Source organism: Gasterosteus aculeatus, chromosome 4 (assembly GCF_964276395.1).
Source record: "Gasterosteus aculeatus chromosome 4, fGasAcu3.hap1.1, whole genome shotgun sequence".
NCBI lineage: Eukaryota > Metazoa > Chordata > Actinopteri > Perciformes > Gasterosteidae > Gasterosteus > Gasterosteus aculeatus.
The window spans coordinates 2,772,784-2,792,749 of NC_135691.1; the positions used below are offsets into that span (position 1 = coordinate 2,772,784).

The 19,966-nt window shown below is 45.3% G+C and overlaps 1 protein-coding gene across 1 annotated transcript in view; it reads left to right on the forward strand.

Moving 5' to 3' along the window:
• The first annotated feature begins 4,541 nt into the window (after positions 1-4,541).
• ldb2a (LIM domain binding 2a) overlaps positions 4,542-19,966 on the forward strand; it is a 57,602-nt gene continuing 42,177 nt past the window's right edge. The window contains 2 exon segments of the mRNA XM_078101872.1: positions 4,542-4,830; positions 19,065-19,167. Of these exon segments, the coding sequence (XP_077957998.1) occupies positions 4,699-4,830; positions 19,065-19,167 (235 nt within the window). The 5' untranslated portion in view covers positions 4,542-4,698.

The window sequence follows — 19,966 nt, forward strand, 5'->3', positions numbered from 1 at the left end:
TGAACCAGCAGACTATAGAGGTTTAGTCTTTACTTGCTTAAACTGAGCTGCATCTCAACCAGCAGACTATAGAGGTTTAGTCTTTACTTGCTTAAACTGAGCTGCATCTCAACCAGCAGACTATGGAGGGTTAGTCTTTACTTGCTTAAACTGAGCTGCATCTCAACCAGCAGACTATAGAGGTTTAGTCTATACTTGCTTAAACTGAGCTGCATCTCAACCAGCAGACTATAGAGGTTTAGTCTTTACTTGTTTAAACTGAGCTGCATCTGAACCAGCCGACTATAGAGGTTTAGTCTTTACTTGTTTAAACTGAGCTGCATCTGAACCAGCAGACTATAGAGGTTTAGTCTTTACTTGCTTAAACTGAGCTGCAGCTCAACCAGCAGACTATAGAGGTTTATTAGCAGTCTTTCCACTGTTCTGCTCTATTTTTAGCTCCTCATCTGTCTCATGATTACTTATCAATTGCCTGCAAGCTTCTTTTTTAAATTCAATTCACAATTCTTCCTCCTGCCTTTTGAAATATGACAAACATTCCGCACGTTGCCGCATCCTTTCACTCAAAAAACAACAACAACAACAACAAATGAGTGGGACTGTTAAGCAGCGACATCAAACGCAGCTACAGCTTTACGTTTTCACGCTCTGAAGCAGGATAAGGAAACCTTCCAACGCGAGCAGCATCGGTGCGTTCAGGTGCAAAACCTGTGGCGCGGCTGCTATGGGTGTGTAGTTTGCGCGCTAAAGGCAGGCAGGCAGGCAGGTAGGTAGGTAGGTAGGGAGATAGGGTGCGTTACCATAGTAACAGCGAGAGGGAACCCAGCAGAAGCAGAGTGGCTATATGTGTCCTGACCCATTTCCATTGCCATCCACAAGTGTTTTTGTATCCCTCACCTTCGCGGTTTCCCAACTAAAAGCAGCTCTGCTTCATCCTTGATGCGTTTTCTGCGTTGAACAAATGAGACATTCAGTGAAACAAAGTTATTAGCGATTAAGAACAGTTCCATCTATTCAACTTAACAAAGACACGACAGGCTTGGGTCAGTTCATAGTGGCGAAATGGAAGAGTTCCTCGGAATATTTTCTTTCAATTCGGTCGACCAAAGTTGAAAAACTCACTCACGCAGATGGAAAGGAAATGACAAATAATCCTCAGTTTCCATTAGACGTTCAAGGAGAATATTTTACATGATGAACTACAATCAGTTCATTCTTTTTAAATACAATAACAGGTCCATGTGTCAGGTTTAAAGTGATTCAAACGTGTGTGTTAATATTTGTTTTACAGTTGTTTGTATTTTTGTTTGTTACTTTCCCTCCTAAACTGTTTCATGCGTTTGATCCTAAATGGGTTTAAAGGATTCATTGTTAAATGTCAACAGACCCCACGAACACAACAACGACGTGTTCATCCGTTCATCTCCCTGCTGATTCCATAAAGAAAACCCTTCACATCAGGTCTCATCCACACATCTTCATATTTCAATTAAAAATGAAGGATAAATAATGTCCTGGTTCTTATGATAACTCATTGAAATGGGAGTCAAATGAGCATTTGTTTGGGACTATTTTCAGCGGTGGATTAATCCACATTTGGTGCTCTAGTGAGTATTTGGGGCAGTAGGACGGTGAATGTGGGATTGAATCAGAATAAACTACAGCGTGTGTGTGTGTGTGTGTTCATGTGTGCGTTTATGTCACCCTGTGCAGCCGCGTGGCTCGCTGATGTGTTTTTAATCGACAACATTGGAGCTTCACGGCACAGAGGAGTGAGACCAGATAACACTTGTTAGGAGGACCAGCACATTTCAGATTTTTGGTCTGTGGTGGGATTTGATCACAAAGAATCACCGGTTATTGTCATCGATGTCTCAAGTGATCCGTGAGTCACTGTTGCTGCCAGACGCAGCCTTTTGACATCCGTGGTGCTCCAACACCAATCTGAACATGTGTGGTTTTAGATGAAAGTCTTAATTGAGTAGAGTGGGAGGAGTCTTGTCGTCAGGCCGGTCAGCCGCCTCGCCTCCACGCGTGGCTCCTGTTTACCATCGTGTGCACGATACGAAGCACATCCACGTTGAAATCTGTTAAATGAGCTGTTCACATCAATGTGCTGTGTTGCAGCCACACTCGAGTGGTAAGCGCTTCAGGCGAGCAACCAAATCCTGTTAGAAATGTCAATTGAAAAGGTCTTGAGATATTAAAAATGTAGTTTTTAATTAAACGTTTATTAATAGATTTTTCAAACTTTTTTTTAATTACCCGACCGGATGCCTGAGGCATTTGGATTACAACTTTTATCTCACTCGATTCAGACTGCCTCTCCCCATTCAGCCATTTTGGATTAAAAGTCAGACTTCATAAATGCTGTTCATTAATTCTCTGTGCGGGCAGTTAATGTGAGATTCGGTTGCATCGTTGTTGCTGGTCTGAATGTTTATTTTTAGATTCTTGTAGCTACTTTGCAGCCCCGGACTAATCTGTCACAGAGGAGAACACGGAGGAAATTTTAATCGCTGTGCCAATAAAAATATATTTCCAATGCACTCTGCTGGGCCGGGTTCACAAATTCAACATGTTAGTGGCACATGCCGTCACAGTAAATGATATTATTGACATGTGCTGCATGGCGTGTAGTGTAAAATTGGTGAAATGAATTCGAGCCGGCCAGTCTGCACACTGTGTCGATGTGTCGTGGTACACAAACTGCAATTTTAAGCAAATAGTATGCAAACCAAGCACACGAGTGTCCTCAGAAACTGATTTTTTAAATCTTATATTGACTGAACGCGATAAAAAAATGGTTCATGTTCATTCAATAACAAAATCGTTCAAATGAAATTAAAATGAATTATGGGAAATTTTTGAGATTTGATGAAGTGAAATCTGATCATTACTGCATTAACTTGTTTCAACCTAATTATAAACCCACCAACCACGAGCTTAGACGTGTTCTCATCTGAAGGCCCAAATGTAGGAAGTCACAAACTGAAGCAGAAGTAGAGAGCGGTCCTTATTCAGATTACAGCGATGTTCTGTCCTCTGCTGGTGATTAACGTGAGACAGTTTGAACTATGCCACCTGTATTTTCCTTTAAACGATTTATTGTGACCTTTGATTCTTTTTCCAGAGATCGCCTGTCAATCAGACTGTGTGGGCGGTGCGCTGGAATCTTTTATTCTCTGAGTTTAGACGGTACTCTGGTATAATACCCTCGGATACCACAGGTAGAAATGTAAAAACAATTCTCTTGTTGTGCCAAGAATGCCGTTTCCTCTGGAAAGAACCACTAAACAACGGGTGACCAAAAACACAACGGATTCTCTGCATGAGCTTTATTTTACCCCGGCGCCCATTACAGGCTTAGTCATGAACAACAAGTGTGGTTAAAAACGGACGGAAACGTGCATGCAGAAAGTTTAGCACTCGTATTTTAGATAGTAGATGTGTTCTTTGGTGCTACCAAAGAACCGCTGAATGTAAAATCTGAAATTAGCGAGTCTTTTGCACCGCCGCTTCACATTGACCACCATCCATTATCGACCTGCCAGTATTCACACGTGACTGATTTACACCTGATGGCTTTCACATGTTCTGACTCGATTCACAGGGACATTGTGGATTTCAGAAAGCAAACCAGCAAATTTCCCTCTTCCCACATTATGCCACATGGTGCCTAACTAGCAGCTACTAGGATTTTTTCATTAGCAACATTGACTGAAGGAAAGATGATCAATACACTATTATGAAATCATGCCACACACATAATGGGCAGCCTCTTCAGCTGTGTGGCTCCGCAGGCTCTCGGCCCTCTCAGGGTTTAGATTTCTGCTCATGAGGAAGAATTTACAGACATTGATTACATTTAGTTTTTAACCATGGGTTAAAAATACAATGTAAGTCGCTTTGGATAAAGGCGTCAGCTAAACGACATCTAATGTAATATCTTTTTATACATAAAGCAGAAAGATTTGACTCTTTTTCCAAATCCAGGAAAAATGGCACTTGATTGATTGCGATATTAGTAATAGGGTTTTGATAACACTGAAGATCCACACCTTTGTTTGGGATTTTATTTTATTTATTCAGGATTTAACTGTTATATTTTACATAAATAAAGAGCAGTAATTGAAATACGTTTTCCTAAAAAAACAAAAAATATCCGATACGCCTTGTGTTGTTATTTTAGTCCATATGTTGAGCCCATAAATTCATAGCCGGCATTTAAACAGAACCATATTAATTGTATCATTAAAACATATGCAGATGCTTGTCCTTCATTCTGTAACCTTATGGTGACTTTGCATGTGCAAATGCACGCGTGTGTCTGTGCGTAAAGTAAAGCCGAACAATGCAAACACACAAAGAGGCGCGCGTGAACACGCGCACACAGAGATCTCACTTGAACTTCGCTCGCAAGAGTGCAGGACCGAGTGTAGGTCTTGAGGGAACAGGAAACGACTTCCCTCCCCCCCCCCGCCCCCCTTCTCTCTCCTGTCCCTCCTCCCCCCCCCCCTCCTCCTCCAGCACCACGCTATAGCGGCGAACTAGGCAGGCCAACTTGCAGAGTGCAGCTCAGACTCGACCGCGGCTGCTTCCTGCTGGGGGTCTTTGGAGAGCATCGCGCTCGGATGTGCGCTGCCGCTGCGCCCGCTGGATGTTGAGATCGCGCCGCGCGCCCCGCCAGGAGCCACCATGTCCAACCCGACCCACGACCCGTTCTACTCGTCTCCGTTCGGACCCTTCTACAGGAGGCACGCGCCCTACATGGTCCAGCCCGAGTACCGGATCTACGAGATGAACAAGCGGCTGCAGACGCGCACAGAGGTGAGCCGACCGTGGGGAGGGGGGGTGTAGCTGCTGCTGCGGTACCGGTACCGGTGGGAGAGGGAGCGTGGAGGACGGACGGGATGAGAGAGAGAGAGGAGGGAGTTCGGGTGTTCGGGTCGGTATCGCGGTCCGTCCACGCGGATGCAAAAAAAAAAAGTGGCAAACATTCCTGAGGGGAAAGTAAACAGGCTGCGGGGTGAAAACAATCCGCTGTAAGAAAAACCATCAAGTCGCCACAAAAAGGATATTTAAGTTGTTCAAAAAGGGGGAATTCATGACTTTCATTCATTCGGTGATTCACCTGTAAAGTGAGAAATCAGGTGAAACTGCTTATAGGACATTTATCTTATTTATTTTTTTATCTAGAATTGAAAAGTCGTCAGATTAAGATGAAATTTAGATGACGTGCAGACAGTTACATATATGACAATAAGCATCTGTTTCACGTGCATTCAAATATGAGTGTGTACATATTCGCATATTGCCTGTTTTATTCGCATATTTGCATATGTGTTTGGTTAAAAACTGCAACACCTCGAGATCGAGACCAATGCAAAGTTTTCCCACTGTGGAAAGTGTTTGATGGCAGGATTCATGATATTTAACTCATCGCTGTGTTTTTGTCAATGAAAAGAGACCCTGATTTGCCAAACGGGCCGATCGTCATGTAATTCCAGCGTGACTTCTTTCGGTGTCAGTGTCCTGATGCCGTAGTTGTGTCATTCAGACCAAATCTTAGGTGATCGCTCTGTGAATTACATGACAAGCATCTGTCCCCAGCATCTGTTCTGTGATGTTGAATGTGTAAACGTGCCTTTAAGAAGTTCATCCACCATGTGAAGTTGTCCTCCAGACGCATGTTTATGGGACGAGAGCAGCTCGATGCAAAAAAAAAGGCACCTTTTTGATGCTTAACTGTTCACTTTTACAAATGTAACTGGGCTACATAATTGTTTCTGAATTGGTCGTTGATCTTTTTTTCTTTGGTTTGGTGGAATATCAGTAAATGGCAAAGAATTATATCACCGCTTCCCAGTGTGGGCGACCTCTACCGATGTCTAGATGAGACCGACCTGCAGCCCAGAACCGAAAAATATTCATCAAATTTCAGAGCAGAATAAGAGGACCAGTGAATGGTCACTTATAAAATACATTAACAGTCTATAAGTCAACAGTTTATATGTAGATCTTTCCATAATAGTGCCGCCTGATGCTTGACGGCTGGAATTTTGTTCCCACTGAGACATTAAAATATTTTCTGGATGAATATATCATAATTAAAAGATTCCGTATCGGCCGTGCCGTTGCTGCAGCAGCCATGGAGACTTTCCTTAAGATGAACTTGCAACTTTGAGCAGGCCGAGGCGATGCTGCCGAGATGCAGCGGCCCGGTCTGATGCATTATTCATGCGGAGTGGTCCGAAGCCCCAGTGCACCTCGACACCGGCTACACACAACCAAGTGCATTCACCACACACACACACACACACACACACACACGCACAAATTCACCAGCACGCACGCACACACGGCAGGACGGAACCAGCGTGTGCAGCACGTGATGTTAAAAACACACAAACATGAGGTGGCCACACATCGGTTTGAACCATTACCTCCATCTCCTCAGACTCAATGATATAATTGCATGAGAATATAATTTGTTTTTTGTTGCAGTCGGTGTTCATAGCGTCTTCATTCTCCTCCTGGTGTGTATAATCTGTCTTCTCTTTAGCAAGGTGCTCGCTGTTTGTTTGAAATGCAGGTGGTGAATATAATGAGAGAGGAGTAATGACTTATAGCGGGAAATAAATGCTTTCCTTTTGAAAATTGTTTGCATCCAGATGTGCCATACGGCTCAGTTCAGGCTTTTAACAAAATGCTGCAGCAATTATCCTCCAAATGCAAAACTGTAGCCGTCAATTTACACAAACCTCTTGCATGAAAATGAATGATACTGTAGGGTTAGGTGAAATATTGTAGTGGGAATCTGCCGTTACACTGATCCTTGTAGAAGATGCAATTGTCTCCTTCTAACTCCTGAGAGTTTACCGAAATGTTTTTAAAAAAAAGGGTGAAACCTGTGTAGAAACACGAAAGCGTCGTAGCGCAGAGGGTTCACTTCCTGCGGGGCGAGTTTTGGCCGCTGGTCCCGCAATGACGATGCTCGCCTGAAGGGGTCCTTCTGCCGCTTCTCGCTGCTCCGTCCGACTCCTGCAGGGCGGCTTTAGCATTCGGCTCACATTCAGACCTCCTCGGTATCAGCTCAGGGTCACGAGGATCTTTTTTTTGTTACGAAAACAGGAAGTTTGGAATGTTTCTTGTCCAAAATCTGGATTCCATTAGAGGGAAATAGCTGAATTGTCATGGTGGATGGCTGTCTTGAATATTTCATCAAGGTTTTGCCGCGAGCAGCTGTTGCAGATCCATATCCGTCTGTGTCTGATACAAACAACTGGCAGGGAACTGGAATTTTATCAAAGTATTGTGTTAAGTCATTTCTGAAATGATACAATCTTTTACTGCTGTGTTTTGTTGACATTGTCCTTACAGCCCAGCGCTGTACATGTACACAGTTTAATCATTATCTGTCAAAGCATTACAATTCTACTTTTTAAGTATGTGGAAACGTATTTGACTTTGCCTTCATTTTGTCGCTAACTGGGTTTTTAAATATTTTAACGTTTTATGTTTCATCATGTTGGACAAAGCATTAACAAGTACATTAGTGGTAGTAATCATCGTGTTAAAAACCCGTTACGGACTCATTCTCTGGGTAGAAGTTGGTGGTTGTGCTTTTGAATTTGCGTGGCTGGTGTCTCAGGCGCAGGACTCAAGGACTCGAGGACTCGAGGCCTCGAGGACTCGACACTTGGAGGAGAATTTGTCCCCCCAGAGGAAGCTGTGATCTACACGAGTCTAAGTGACATCTACAGCAGAGCAGGCGGTGAATCCTGCAGGGGGTGAAATAACAACGTGTTTAAATTAGAAGGAGACGCGGTTTCACTCTTTTGCTTGGAGGTCTGACACACAGTGTTTGCTGCACCGAATGGAACTTTTTACAGGAAATGTTTGCTGGTTCTGTTAAATCGATTTTAAAAGTCAGGGAGATGAACTTTCCCGGGAGGCGAATCCGCCCTTGGACGCCCGTTGGCTGTTATAGACACGAGGTAGGAGTCCATCCGGGGGGGTGTTTGGTGCTTTTATGGTGGTTGGTAGTTTACTTTTCGGGTGAGCACGTCCTGTGTGGACCTGGAGCTGTTGCTCTGAGCGAAGAAGTGTAGGCGGAGAGACCTGCAGTGAAGTGTAGGCCTCCAAAACATATACAAACTGACGCGTCGGACCTTTTTAAAAGGCCGACATAAAGGGATGATTAAATCAATTATTAAAATAGTTGTGTCATTCTGTGAACTGCCTGGTTGTTCCAGCTGAACAAAGGGATGTAGATGACACAATGCCCTCCTTTTGGGAGGTGTAGTTAACACTGACAACGTTTCATCTGATTAAAATTCCCCAAATAGACCCATCTAATATCATGTCGTGCTGTCTGCCGCTAACAAAGCATTCTTATTTTTAGGTGAAACGTGCTGAAGGGGCTGTTTTTCCTCTTCCTTCTCAATAACAACCTCTTCACCCGCCGCGCACTCACAAATCAGAAGGAACAAAAAAAGAACAAGTGCTGCACACACTCCTCGCCCGAGATCAGCTCTCACCTTTGACCTGATAACCGCGCCGCCGCTTAAACCGCCGCGCGCCCGTGATGACTCGGGGTCTGTTTCCATCCGGACCTTATTACCCGCTGCATTCATACTTATTACCTGTCTGGCTGTATTCCTGCAGCGGGGGCCGTCTGCTATCCCATTACCTTCACTTTGCACCGCGTGAACCCGCTGTGACCCGGCAATCTAAACGGGCTTTGATGTGGATTCGACGCCGCGGACGCGTTGTTCCCGGGCCCCCTCGCCGCACACGGAGGCGGCTCCGGTGATTTGTTGGGGGCGGAATTTGACGCTTAAGCGTATGCAAATGAGGCGGCGGATTAACATTCAGAGGAGGAGCCCGGGCCGGGCTTCGGCCGGGGCGTGAGGCCATTAAGCATGCACGCCGTTAATATTCGGCGGAGGCGGCGCGGAATGACGCTGCGAGTAAAACTACAACAGCAGGAGGTGAAACGGAAGCAAAACAAAAGCATTTTAGTGGAGGCGCAGCAATAAGAGCCGCGGGGCCTGATGGGAACACTCCCAACACGTCCGCTGGATTCTCGTCTCCGTGGCCCGTCGGTAGTGGCGCGCTCGTCATTCATAACGGGGACCGAGGACCTGACTCATCGGCTCGACGGTGGAACCGGAGGAAACCGGAGCGTTCGCTCTGGCGAGGTGGATGTGACGTGTCAGGTCGACATGGACGGGCTCACGGTGTGCAAGGTCGGCTTGGCCCTGAGCCGGATGGAGGATTCAAGTTGGGCCCCCGGAGAGAACACGCACGGGAAGTGGCGGCTTTTCAAGTGATGGTTTTCGTCAATGACTCGGCAGCGAGATTATTGCTGTTTGTGCTGTAAAGCGTCAAAATATGATGCAAAAAGAAATATTCAGATATTCCGTTCACTTTAACATGAAGACAAGCTGGATTCTTCCAGCTGTTTATGAATGTGGACGGTTTTGAGTGTTGGAGGTTATCGGTAATTATCTGTATTTATCTGTCTCTGTATCTGTATTATCTGTCTGTCCTCGTCAACATGAGGAGACTTTGTCCCCCAGCAACAAAAAATTGAAGAAATCACGAGCCGGTTTCCTGAAGAGAATCTAGAAAGCTTGCTGTTGTAGACATTAGTTCCTTACAACATGTACGTTTCTGGCGCTTCGAGCCCCACAAGCTGGGGGCCAATTAATCGGTTTCTATTCTAAAGAAAAGCAACATCTCTATGGCCGACATCTCTACTCAGACCAAACCAATCGAGATTGTTGTGAAAATGATGAACAATACTACAAGTAAGTATTTTCAATCCGCATTCAAATCAAACAAACCCAGGATTTCATGTTAATCTACTATATTATATATCTAATCCCAAAATGATTCTGAATCTTTTGCCAGTCGACGCGAAAATATATAAACCACCAGGCGATGGTGTCGACGCCCTAAAACGTTTAAACTCTCGGGTGCAGCGACACTTTTTACAGTGAGAAAGAGAGTAATTACAGAAAGGTGTATCGCGCTGCCCTTATCTGAACCATTACCGTTGGATTTATCTGGCATCGGGGAAAACAAGCCACTGCAGGTATCACCGAAGTGTGTCACTAATGATGTAGAACTCAACAAAAGGCTTTAAAATCTATTAAACAATTATTAAAACACGTGTCAGCAGTGGGTGAGGCCAGCCAGTCTTCATGTGTTGTAGATGTTTAGAAGTTAATCCTTGTTTTCTATTCAAATCAGCCTCAGTGACACAGAAGATAATCGCAGCTATAATGTATTATTAATGGATTAAGATCAAAGTATTGATTAGACAGTGTTGATATTACATTTTCAAATACATTTAAATTAAATAAATCACAATTGAAGCGTCTTCCCACTCAACAAAACAATAGAGTCCTAAATTGTTATTGACAGCAGTATTATTTATTTATTGTTGTATTCATGATTCACAGTGAACAGACGTCTGTTTTTAAAATGTTACTCTGCGTTTACAATTAAATCAAATTTTATATTTTCCTAATGCAGCCTCCAAAAGGACCGAATGCATTAATTCAACTTCCTTATCTGACACCCCCCCCCCCCCCCCCCCCCCATCCAAATGAAAGGATCATGCTGCTGGATGATGAAAAGGATGGGAAAAAAACACCTTTTCCTAAAATTTGTTAAATTAGCTGAATTCATGTTGCCATTAAAAAGCTGCTTTTTAATGTAAAAAACATACAATTTCACAGCAGAGCTAAACGATGTTCACCCTTATTCAAACGCACCGGGGACGATAATTAAACCACTCATACAGAATATACAGTGACGGATATTTGGACCATATTATGTGACTACATCTTACACAGCTGCAGGATGTGACTAAATCCGTCCAAGGACAGAAAAATGAACATCTGGCAGAGGACTCAAAACCTCTTTTGTAGTTCTTCGGCAGGTAGGCAACATTTCTCAAAGACAACTCGCACAGAGACCCGCAGAGGGAAATGCTGCAAAGAAGAGCAGGTTTTTGACTCAGATGGAGACAAAAACGTGACTCCAAATGAAATGTAACGCGACTCAAGAACTGTTTCATTTCAACTAAAAAGCAATGTAAGGAAAGATGAAGAGTGTTCACAGCTAATCATGAACGATTAAACGGATCATTGTAATTGATTTAAGTCAGTATTCAAAAAGCTACCTGTTTTCATTTTATTTCAATCATATTATATTCGTTTATCTTTCAAATGTGCCAATGAAATGAATCTTAACCCCTTCCTCTCTGCCCCTTAAATGTCCACAATCCATCTTCAAGCTCCACACCTGTAAAGTCTGACTGCCTCCTACACGCATGCTTCTGCACGCATGAAATCTCCCCCCAGGAAGGAATATAAACACTCACAGTCACGAGACGAAGACAGTGCCGCTGTGGCTGCTGGTAATAAAAGTAATAATAGCAATTAAAGGATATGAAATAAACACATAGTAAAAAGATACACGAGCAGGTTTGGATGAGATCTCCTCCAATGTCTTTATTTCATGTGACACATTCACACAACGGACGCATTTGTTGGTCCAGCAACGCCGCGCTGTACATGGCGATGCGCCGAGAGGACGTGCCCATAAAATCCTACGAAAAAAAAAAAAAAGCCCCTGGAGAAACAATGAGCGGCGCTCAGATGCAGCAGGAAGCCGGGACAATAGACCCACCTTTTTCCTGCCCCCCCTTCCCCTCCGGTTCCTTCCAGGCTGCACCGTCGCTCAGATAACACGTAGTCGCCGCATGTCCTGTTGTTGTCTCCCTGCAGATGTGGTCAGAGGGTCAAACGCAGAGGTCGCGGGCTTGCGTTGAAAGTGTCTCTAAGCATCCTGAGTAATAAAAGGTAATGGATGAAGGAATAGTTTAAAACGGGAGCTGTTGCTTCACGTTTACGCATCTCTCTCTCTCTTCGGGATGAGTGTGCGAAATGACACATTTGGTTTTAGGCACAAAAACACTGGGCAAGATTCAAGAAAAGATGCGGTGGTGATTTAAAGAAACCAACAATGACCGTGACAGGAAGCAGGAAGTGAATATGGGTCTCCTTAGGTTTTATTGGCCCATCCATCATCCACCTGTGCCAACTCACGGACTTTTGATGAAGCCTCTCGGGAGGATTGCCAAGTTTTCAGTTCTTCATTCGTTTCTTCATTTCCAGGAACTCTGCTCTCGGCCTGCTTAGTTTTTATTTTCTTTTAGCAATGTTGGCCGGTATCTGTTTTTGCTGGGATGCCTCTTGTTTATACGCCTATTTGTGCCGAACTCGAGAAAAAACTACAGATCGTCTATGCAGTTTCTAATCTGTGATTGATCGGTTCTTATATCACTCCGTCTTGGAGTTCCCACACAACTTGTATTCAAGTAGATTCACTTGTGCTGTATAAACACACGGTAATATTTCATCAGTTGAGCACCGGGGGAGACGCGCTGCTCTTCAGCTCCGGCGGGAGCCAGACGGCGCTCTGTGCCGCTTTCCGCCTGTTTCATCACTTTGCTCATCAGCTGTTGGACTCTTGATGTAGTTCACTGTTTATCCCGATGCCTTTTGCTTTAGCAAACCGCAAACATGAACCAACAGGTTAACCAGCGGGAGCCAAGCTGCCGACGTGTCACCGAGCAAGACGCTGAAGCGCTGTGAGGCCGCTGGCATTGCAGCGGAGACTCCCGCAAACTGAAACCTGCAACCCCATCACGTGTGGCGTGACGAGCTCTGCAGCCGGCGCGTCTCTGCAGGGCCCTGAAGCCTCGTGCACGATCTGAAGCGATGCAACGCGTTACAGCTAAAGGCCGCACTGCGCGCACACTGGAGTCACTGTCAAAGGATTTCGTTCATCCGTAATGATTCAGGATCGGTAGTTATTACAGTGTAAATGCAGTTATTTTGACACGGAAATTAAAAAGCATCAGTTGATTCAAAATAATAATGAACAACTTCATCATTAAATGATCCATTCCGCCCCGAGACAGACAGAATATGGCACTGAAATACATTTGTGTTTTAAAGTTGGCGCTAGCTGCCGTTAGCCTTTAGCGGAACAGGAGCGAGGATGTGATGAATCCCGTGTGGATCGAGTTTCTGGTTGGCGGCGTGGTGATTGTTCAGCGGTCCGAATAGCTTCGCCGTGGACGAGTAGACAGGCGGGATTGTTTGTAGAGAAGTGTTATTGTGTCCAAGTCACTCGCTTCCTCTCGGCCTGCGATTTCTCCTGGGTGCTGTAAATAATTTGACTTCCCTGCTTCATCATTCATGCATTTTGTTGTTGTTTTATAATTTTCATCGTTATTGATGTTTGTTGTCACTCAACACGGTGTCCTAATACAGCGTGTCGGCTGGTGCATATTGATTTATTTGTTGCTTTTCTTTGGGTTTGAACCATTCAGGGTTTTTTATAAATCGAGCTGAAATGAATGATTGTGGTTTTTTTTGTATTTTTATTGTGTAATCAAAGTAGACTCATTTCTCAGTTCGTGCTCGTGAATCTGGTTTCTGATTGGACCTGTTTACACATGTTTTAATGTATTGTTACTTATGAACGTAATGTGCATTGCATTATGGGATATTTATGCAAACATAGTCTGCAGCGTTTCCACAATGTAATTATTCAAATCAAACGTTTTAAGAGAAGGTAAAAATTCATAGATTTTGTTTTAATTTATTCAATATTATATTTGTATGGGGTTTAGAAGGCACCTGTTCACAAGCACTGCGACAGGAAATAAATAAAACCTGTTGAATTGTCTCTCTTGATGATGGAAATCCTGATCGCTCATTAATAGCACAGCTTCTGTACGAAGGCTTTGTGTATTTCTCTACAGATTGAACATTTTAATACATTCACAGTACTTCAGATAATAACGCTTTGTAATAAAATAGGCTCTGGGAAGCTCACATTTTACCAAATGGGACCTTTAATCGTAAACGACTGTAAAAGAGATTTCCAAAGTTATATCTTCAAATAGGCCGTTTAGTCCAAAGATATTGAATTCACAATGGAATCAAACGGCGTAAAGCCGCAAATCCTGTAATCTAGTGTTTCCCCCTCGGTGGGGTCACAAGACGAATCTGAGGGGTCGCCAGAGGATTCAGGTTTGCACTTCAGAGAATTTTTTTGTTCTGTTTTTCTGTACAAAAAGATTGAGGAAAATAAAGGGAATGAGTGTAAACCTTCAGCGGTTCCCCCCGTCAGCCAGCGTGTGCGTCTGGCGCTCCGTGAGAGTCGTAACGAGGCCCGAGTTCGTTGGCAGGCGTGCAATTAAATGTGGGAACTTCCCCTCTGACTTCATCTACATGAGAAAGTTCATTCTCGGTTACGGTGGCTGTTCAAGGGCGATGCCTCCGCCCCCCCAACCCCCCCCCCCGTACACCAGCCCCCAACCCACCCCCTCCACCGGTGCCGCATTCATTCCTCCTCGTTTGCATAATGCTGGCGGCTGTGAGGCGGCCAAATGCAGCAACATGTGACGTTTGCATTGCAGGGGGGGAACCTGGGCTGAAACATGGGTGTGTGCAGTCAGTCCGACCTGAGCAAAGCAATGTTGCCCATGTGCTCTAAAGGAGGGGGGGGGCGTCTGCTTTGTTATCCCGAGGACCCCTAAACAGCGCCTGCATGTGTGGGGAAGTCTTGGAAATTGGTCACCACGTCTGGGGATTTCACACTGCAGTTTGATCGGTTAAGGTGCATTAGGGGAAAAAGTCGCAGAGCCAAAATTGGTCTCATTTAATTTTTTTTTTTTTTTTTGTGTCCAACAGTCCAAAGCTCAAAAATATTAATTTTAGAAATATTTAAAACGGGGAAAGTAGCAAGACGCTACAGGCAAAAACACTATTTATCATCCACCGGCACATTTTGGGATTTTTAGGTATTTTACCATTAGATGTGTTCTTTCAGACCAATAGGAAGAAAACTTCTACATTTGTTTTAATGTAAGTAATCAGCTACTTACCAAGTTTCAGGAGAAGTGACCTTCTCTGTAAAGAAAATATATTCCTTTTATGTATTTATTTATATATATATTCGCAATTTCAATGGACTTCATTTCAAAGCGCTGCATCTGTCAGTGGCCTTCGGCAAACGCCCGAACAAAAGCTACCTGGCTGAAGGCGTCTCCGCGGCGCGTTGTTCTGCTAAGTCGTCGTGCTCCCCGATAACCTGCAGCTCCTTGAGTCTCTGACAACACTAAAACATCCTGGGCCCACCAGTCGCCTATTCAGCCGCTGAATGGGGGTTCAGACATTGGTAATTCTCCAAGGTCAGGCCCCAGACACGCCTACACTTGGAGGCTTTTCTGCCACAAGATGCTGGACGCAACAGCAGGCGGGCGGACGGGAGGGGCGGTGGGGTTTGGGGGTGGGGGGGACTGACAAAGGCTCGCTTGGAAAAAATGTAAAACACAGAGCGGGTGTTTTTGGGGGGAACGCGAACGGCTTCACAACGCGATGGAGAACGTCCCTCTCTGTCTGCCTCGCCACCCTGTGTCTCAGCCCTCGGCTCTCTTGCTATTTACGGAGGATCCTCTCTATATGCCGTCCCTCCAATCCTCTGGATTTGCCGCAAATCCTCGCCGGCCGGCCGGCTCTGGTGGTTTCGTGGCGATTGACACAATTGATAAATCCCCCTCAGACGGCGCGCGATCCGTTCGATTCATCGGAGCCCCGCCGGCCGTCACGGCTGCGCCCGTTCACCTCGGGTCCCTCCGTGGGCGGCCTGATCCGTAGGGCTCGACGACGAACATCGTCACGCCGCGTGGTCCGTCAGAGAGGAGTCGCGGGTGAAGGCGGGACGCTGTCTGCCCGGCGAGGAGACGATGGGAGACTCACGGGGTATTTGTGGTGCATACGCCTCATTTGCGGCACAGCTCCTGTCCCCGTGTCCTTCGGAGGTTCGAGGGATCGGAAGGGAAGACCACATCCGTGGCACCGGGAGGCTCGGGGGGCGCGGCCGCGCCCGCTTCCGCCCCGGAGGGATCCGCGTGGCCCGGCGTCCACTGGCCGGGTCTTCAGCGGCTCTCTGTACCCGCCTGGCTCGGGTTCAGCTGCTGCTCCGCCTTCAGAGCCGAGCCAAACGCAGCCAGCCACGTTTTCTACAACTTGGCGAGGGTCCGGCCAAGAAGCTGCCCAGAGCTCCAGCTTTGGAGGATTAATGGTTACTGGTTGTAAATAGAGCATCGCCTGCGTTTAATGGAAAGATTCTGACGTTTAGCTTCATTTATAGAGGAGTGTGAATTGCCATGAGGGGTCTGGTTGGTTTGGGTTTTAGCTAAATGCTCCATGCTTTGACCCCCGCGCAGCAAAATATTACTAGACCCTCCAAACCAACTCTTTTGATACAAAAGCAGTTTGTGGGAAGAGAAAATCTCAACATGGGGAATGTTAAACTGAATCAGATGGATTTTATGGAAGACAGAATTGTGTAGAAGAAGAGAAGTGGGAGCTTAAGTAAAACACTTCATTAAAACAGCAAGAGGAAGCTTAATGGAGAGTCTTTAAAAGAGCGAGCGACGACAGCAGCACTTTACGTCAGTTTGTGTCAAAAAGAAGATCACAATTCTTCATGAAATCCAAAAACCCGTCTCAGCAGCTGGGAGAGTTCAGCTGGAAGGTTTTGTGCTCGGCGCCAGAAAAGAAAAGTGTAACCGCTGAACTTCAAGTAATAAAACTATAATCGGTGTGTTTGAGTTTGCGCGATACATAACTATGTGATGGAGAAAAAAAAGGAATTATAGAGTAGCATGTGAATACTTTATTTCTTTAGCAGTTACTTTTAAATGGCATTAATTATGTTGATATATAATTATATTGTTGTTTTTTTTGTTTCTGTCATTCTAACTAATTCAAGGAGCAGATTTCAGGGTCAAAGTTGAGCCGATCAAAGATCTGCTGTGTGTGGGTAAATCCAAAAAAATACACACATATAAACTGCATATATATATAATATATATATATATATATTATATATATATATGTCTGGTCCCCTCCTGGTGCTGCATCATGGGTCGAGCAGCACCACAGTCCTCCTGCGTCAGTCTCTTGTGAAATAGATGTATTCATATGAAACAGACACCAGCTGATTCTCACTATGAGACACACACACACACACACACACACACACACACAGACACACACACACACACAGGCAGCTGAGCGGTCCGTTCCCAGCGGGCAGCTGGCTGGTGAAGCGTGTGCATACGCAGATGAAAGGTGGCACGTCTCCACACAGTACACGGATCGACCCAGTGGGGGAGCTCTCACTACTGGTCAACCTCTTCACTCCACTGGATGATGGTTGCGGCCCAGTCGGCCCAGTTTGGGAGGGACTTTGCACAATTGTCACATTTGGGAAAAGGAGTCATGATACCGAAGTGACAAAGGATAGACGTGAGGCCATAACTGCTACCGTAACTTTAGTCTTCCGTTATGGTTCCATCGATCAACAAGAACAATTAATTAAGTCAATTAATGAAGAAAAAAGTCAGTTGGTAATTTCACATCTTGGTAATTGTGATGATTGTCACTTTTATTTATTTTTTAAAACAGTCCGTGGACCAAATGATTAAACAATTAATCAAAAAAAAGGTTGTTAAATGAATCAACTATGGAAAGACGGATGTCTCTTTTGCATCATCTGTGGTGGAGAAAAAAAAACTGATTGTCCTTTATAGGAAAAAGAAAACGGTGTCTTCCATTTGCCACATGAAGCTGCTCCCAGTTGTCCATCCTCAGGACCTTCACGCCGCAGCTGGATTACTTCCGTCCTCCTGACCACATCTCCTCCGCGTCTGAGAGGAGCTGACCCCGCGCGGGGGGGGGCCCCCCCCGGTCGCCGCTCATCGGGCTCCATGGCGACGCCGCTAATTGTCAACATCTGGGAAGTGCTCGCCGTCCCTGAACGCAGCGCAGTGATCAGTCGTAGCGCGTCGGAGGAAATCAGCGTCTGCCAAACGTCGGGGGGGCTGCAGGGGCGAGGGCCGGGGAGCAGAGGGGGGGGGTCATGACCTGAGGGCTTTTTTGGAGTGGGGGTCCGGGGGCTGAATGGCTGTTGGAGGAATCATTTCAGGTCAAAAATAGTAACCCGCTGTGAGCAGGTTACTATTTTTTACTACTATTTCTTTGCCACATAGCAGCTGGTTTTCCAACCTCAAGGATAGTTTAAAGTCGCTATTGTCACTGTGTGAAAACGTATTGTGTTTCCTCATTGATACATCCACGGTCCCCAGCACCACTACTGGACACAACAACTCAGAATATCATAACCATGTCGATTGATGTGTCATAACGACGTGAAGAGCTCTCTTGAAGGCAAAAGTCACCTGCTGTGAAAAGTAGAAGCAGCGGTGAAAATAAAGCTGTTGGACTTGCAGGGGCCCGAGGCCCGGATCCCCCGAAGTCCGCGCTTAAGAAAAGTAAAGGTTGCCGAGCGTTTGGCTCTACGTGGACCCGTATACTCTGTACCGTGACTACTGAGGCCGGCAGCCAACAACCTGATTTATAGACGCGATTTTAAATGCGTTTTATTTCTTTTTGTGGCCGTCAACCTTTTTCTTCTTATCTCTCCATAAAGCTTCATAAAAGAGTCTTTTACGTGCTTGTCATCATGTATTCAGACTCGAACCCTTTTTCAAACCCAAATGTAAGAACATTGATTTAAACAAAGCTCATAAAAGCCCTTTTCATGAAAGAAAACGGACATCAATCTAGAGTAAAGGTAATACTTGCCCTGCTGCGCCGACGGCTTCGTGTATCAAGTAACAATGTTCTTCATTCATCTTGTCTCATAGAAAAGCGGGAATGGTCACAAACACGTTTATCTGATCTGAACGAATCGATATTGAATTTATGTAAAAATGCCGCAGCGCAAGTGCAACAACCTGGATGAAGGGAACACTCTTGGTTATTAAAAAATAGAAAATAATAAACATGTTCATACCGACCCGGATTGTCCCAAAGCGCGTTTAGAACAGACAAGATTTGGATGAAACCCCGACCTGCCTCCGTCTAACCCGAGTGTTCTTTGATGTCCATCAACAGGAAAGTGACAGTTTGTGGTGGGACGCCTTCGCTACGGAGTTCTTTGAGGAGGACGCCACTCTTACGCTCTCCTTCTGCCTCGAGGACGGACCAAAGAGATACAGTAAGTGCAAACGCTCGCTCGGCCCCTTCAGTTCAAACGTTTTGGCGAGTTTGTGTCCTTGTTTAATGTGCGTTTGGGACTTTTTTTTCATCTACTCAACCTTCACCGTCCTGCAACGGTTCACCAAAGCCACAGTTTGGATCGGATCAGCAATCGGATAACCAGGAAAGGAAAAATGGAGTTTTAATCCCGGATCAGTGGTGGTTTACATTGTTGTTTGATTGTAACAGCTGGTCTCCGCTGACCCAAAAGTTATTTCAACCGCTCTTACAGCAGTGAACCGTCAAACACGCATCATAATCTCAATGTGACTCGGATTGAGTGATTTCCATGTAACTTTGTCAGAAATCAGACAGAGAACCAGAACAGCGCGATGTCCTGATTGTATTTTTTAATGAAGATTGTCGGATAAAGGTGTCAGTAAACCTTTATCGCGCGCGTTAACCTTGAGCTGTCCAACTGATCCGCGGGTCACATGCGTGTGTCGAACAGCGAGCATCACACGCACCCGTCACACACGTCGTATTACGTTTATACGTTGACATTTTTCATTTTCGTAAAGCGGCAGTTGCCACCCGGGTGTCACTCCCAATAAGATCCAGTGGCTGAGAGGCACAATCTCACAATCTCGCCTTTTCTACTTCCACTTAAGTTATTGTTATCTTACATTTTTCCCCCAAAAAATGCATTTTAACACCTGTGAGAAAGGAAAAGAATGCACGCGCCTGAGGAGACGCCGCGGACCGCCGAGTCGAACATCCCGCTTGGCGCTCGACTGAGTGTCCTGTCAGAGAGAAAA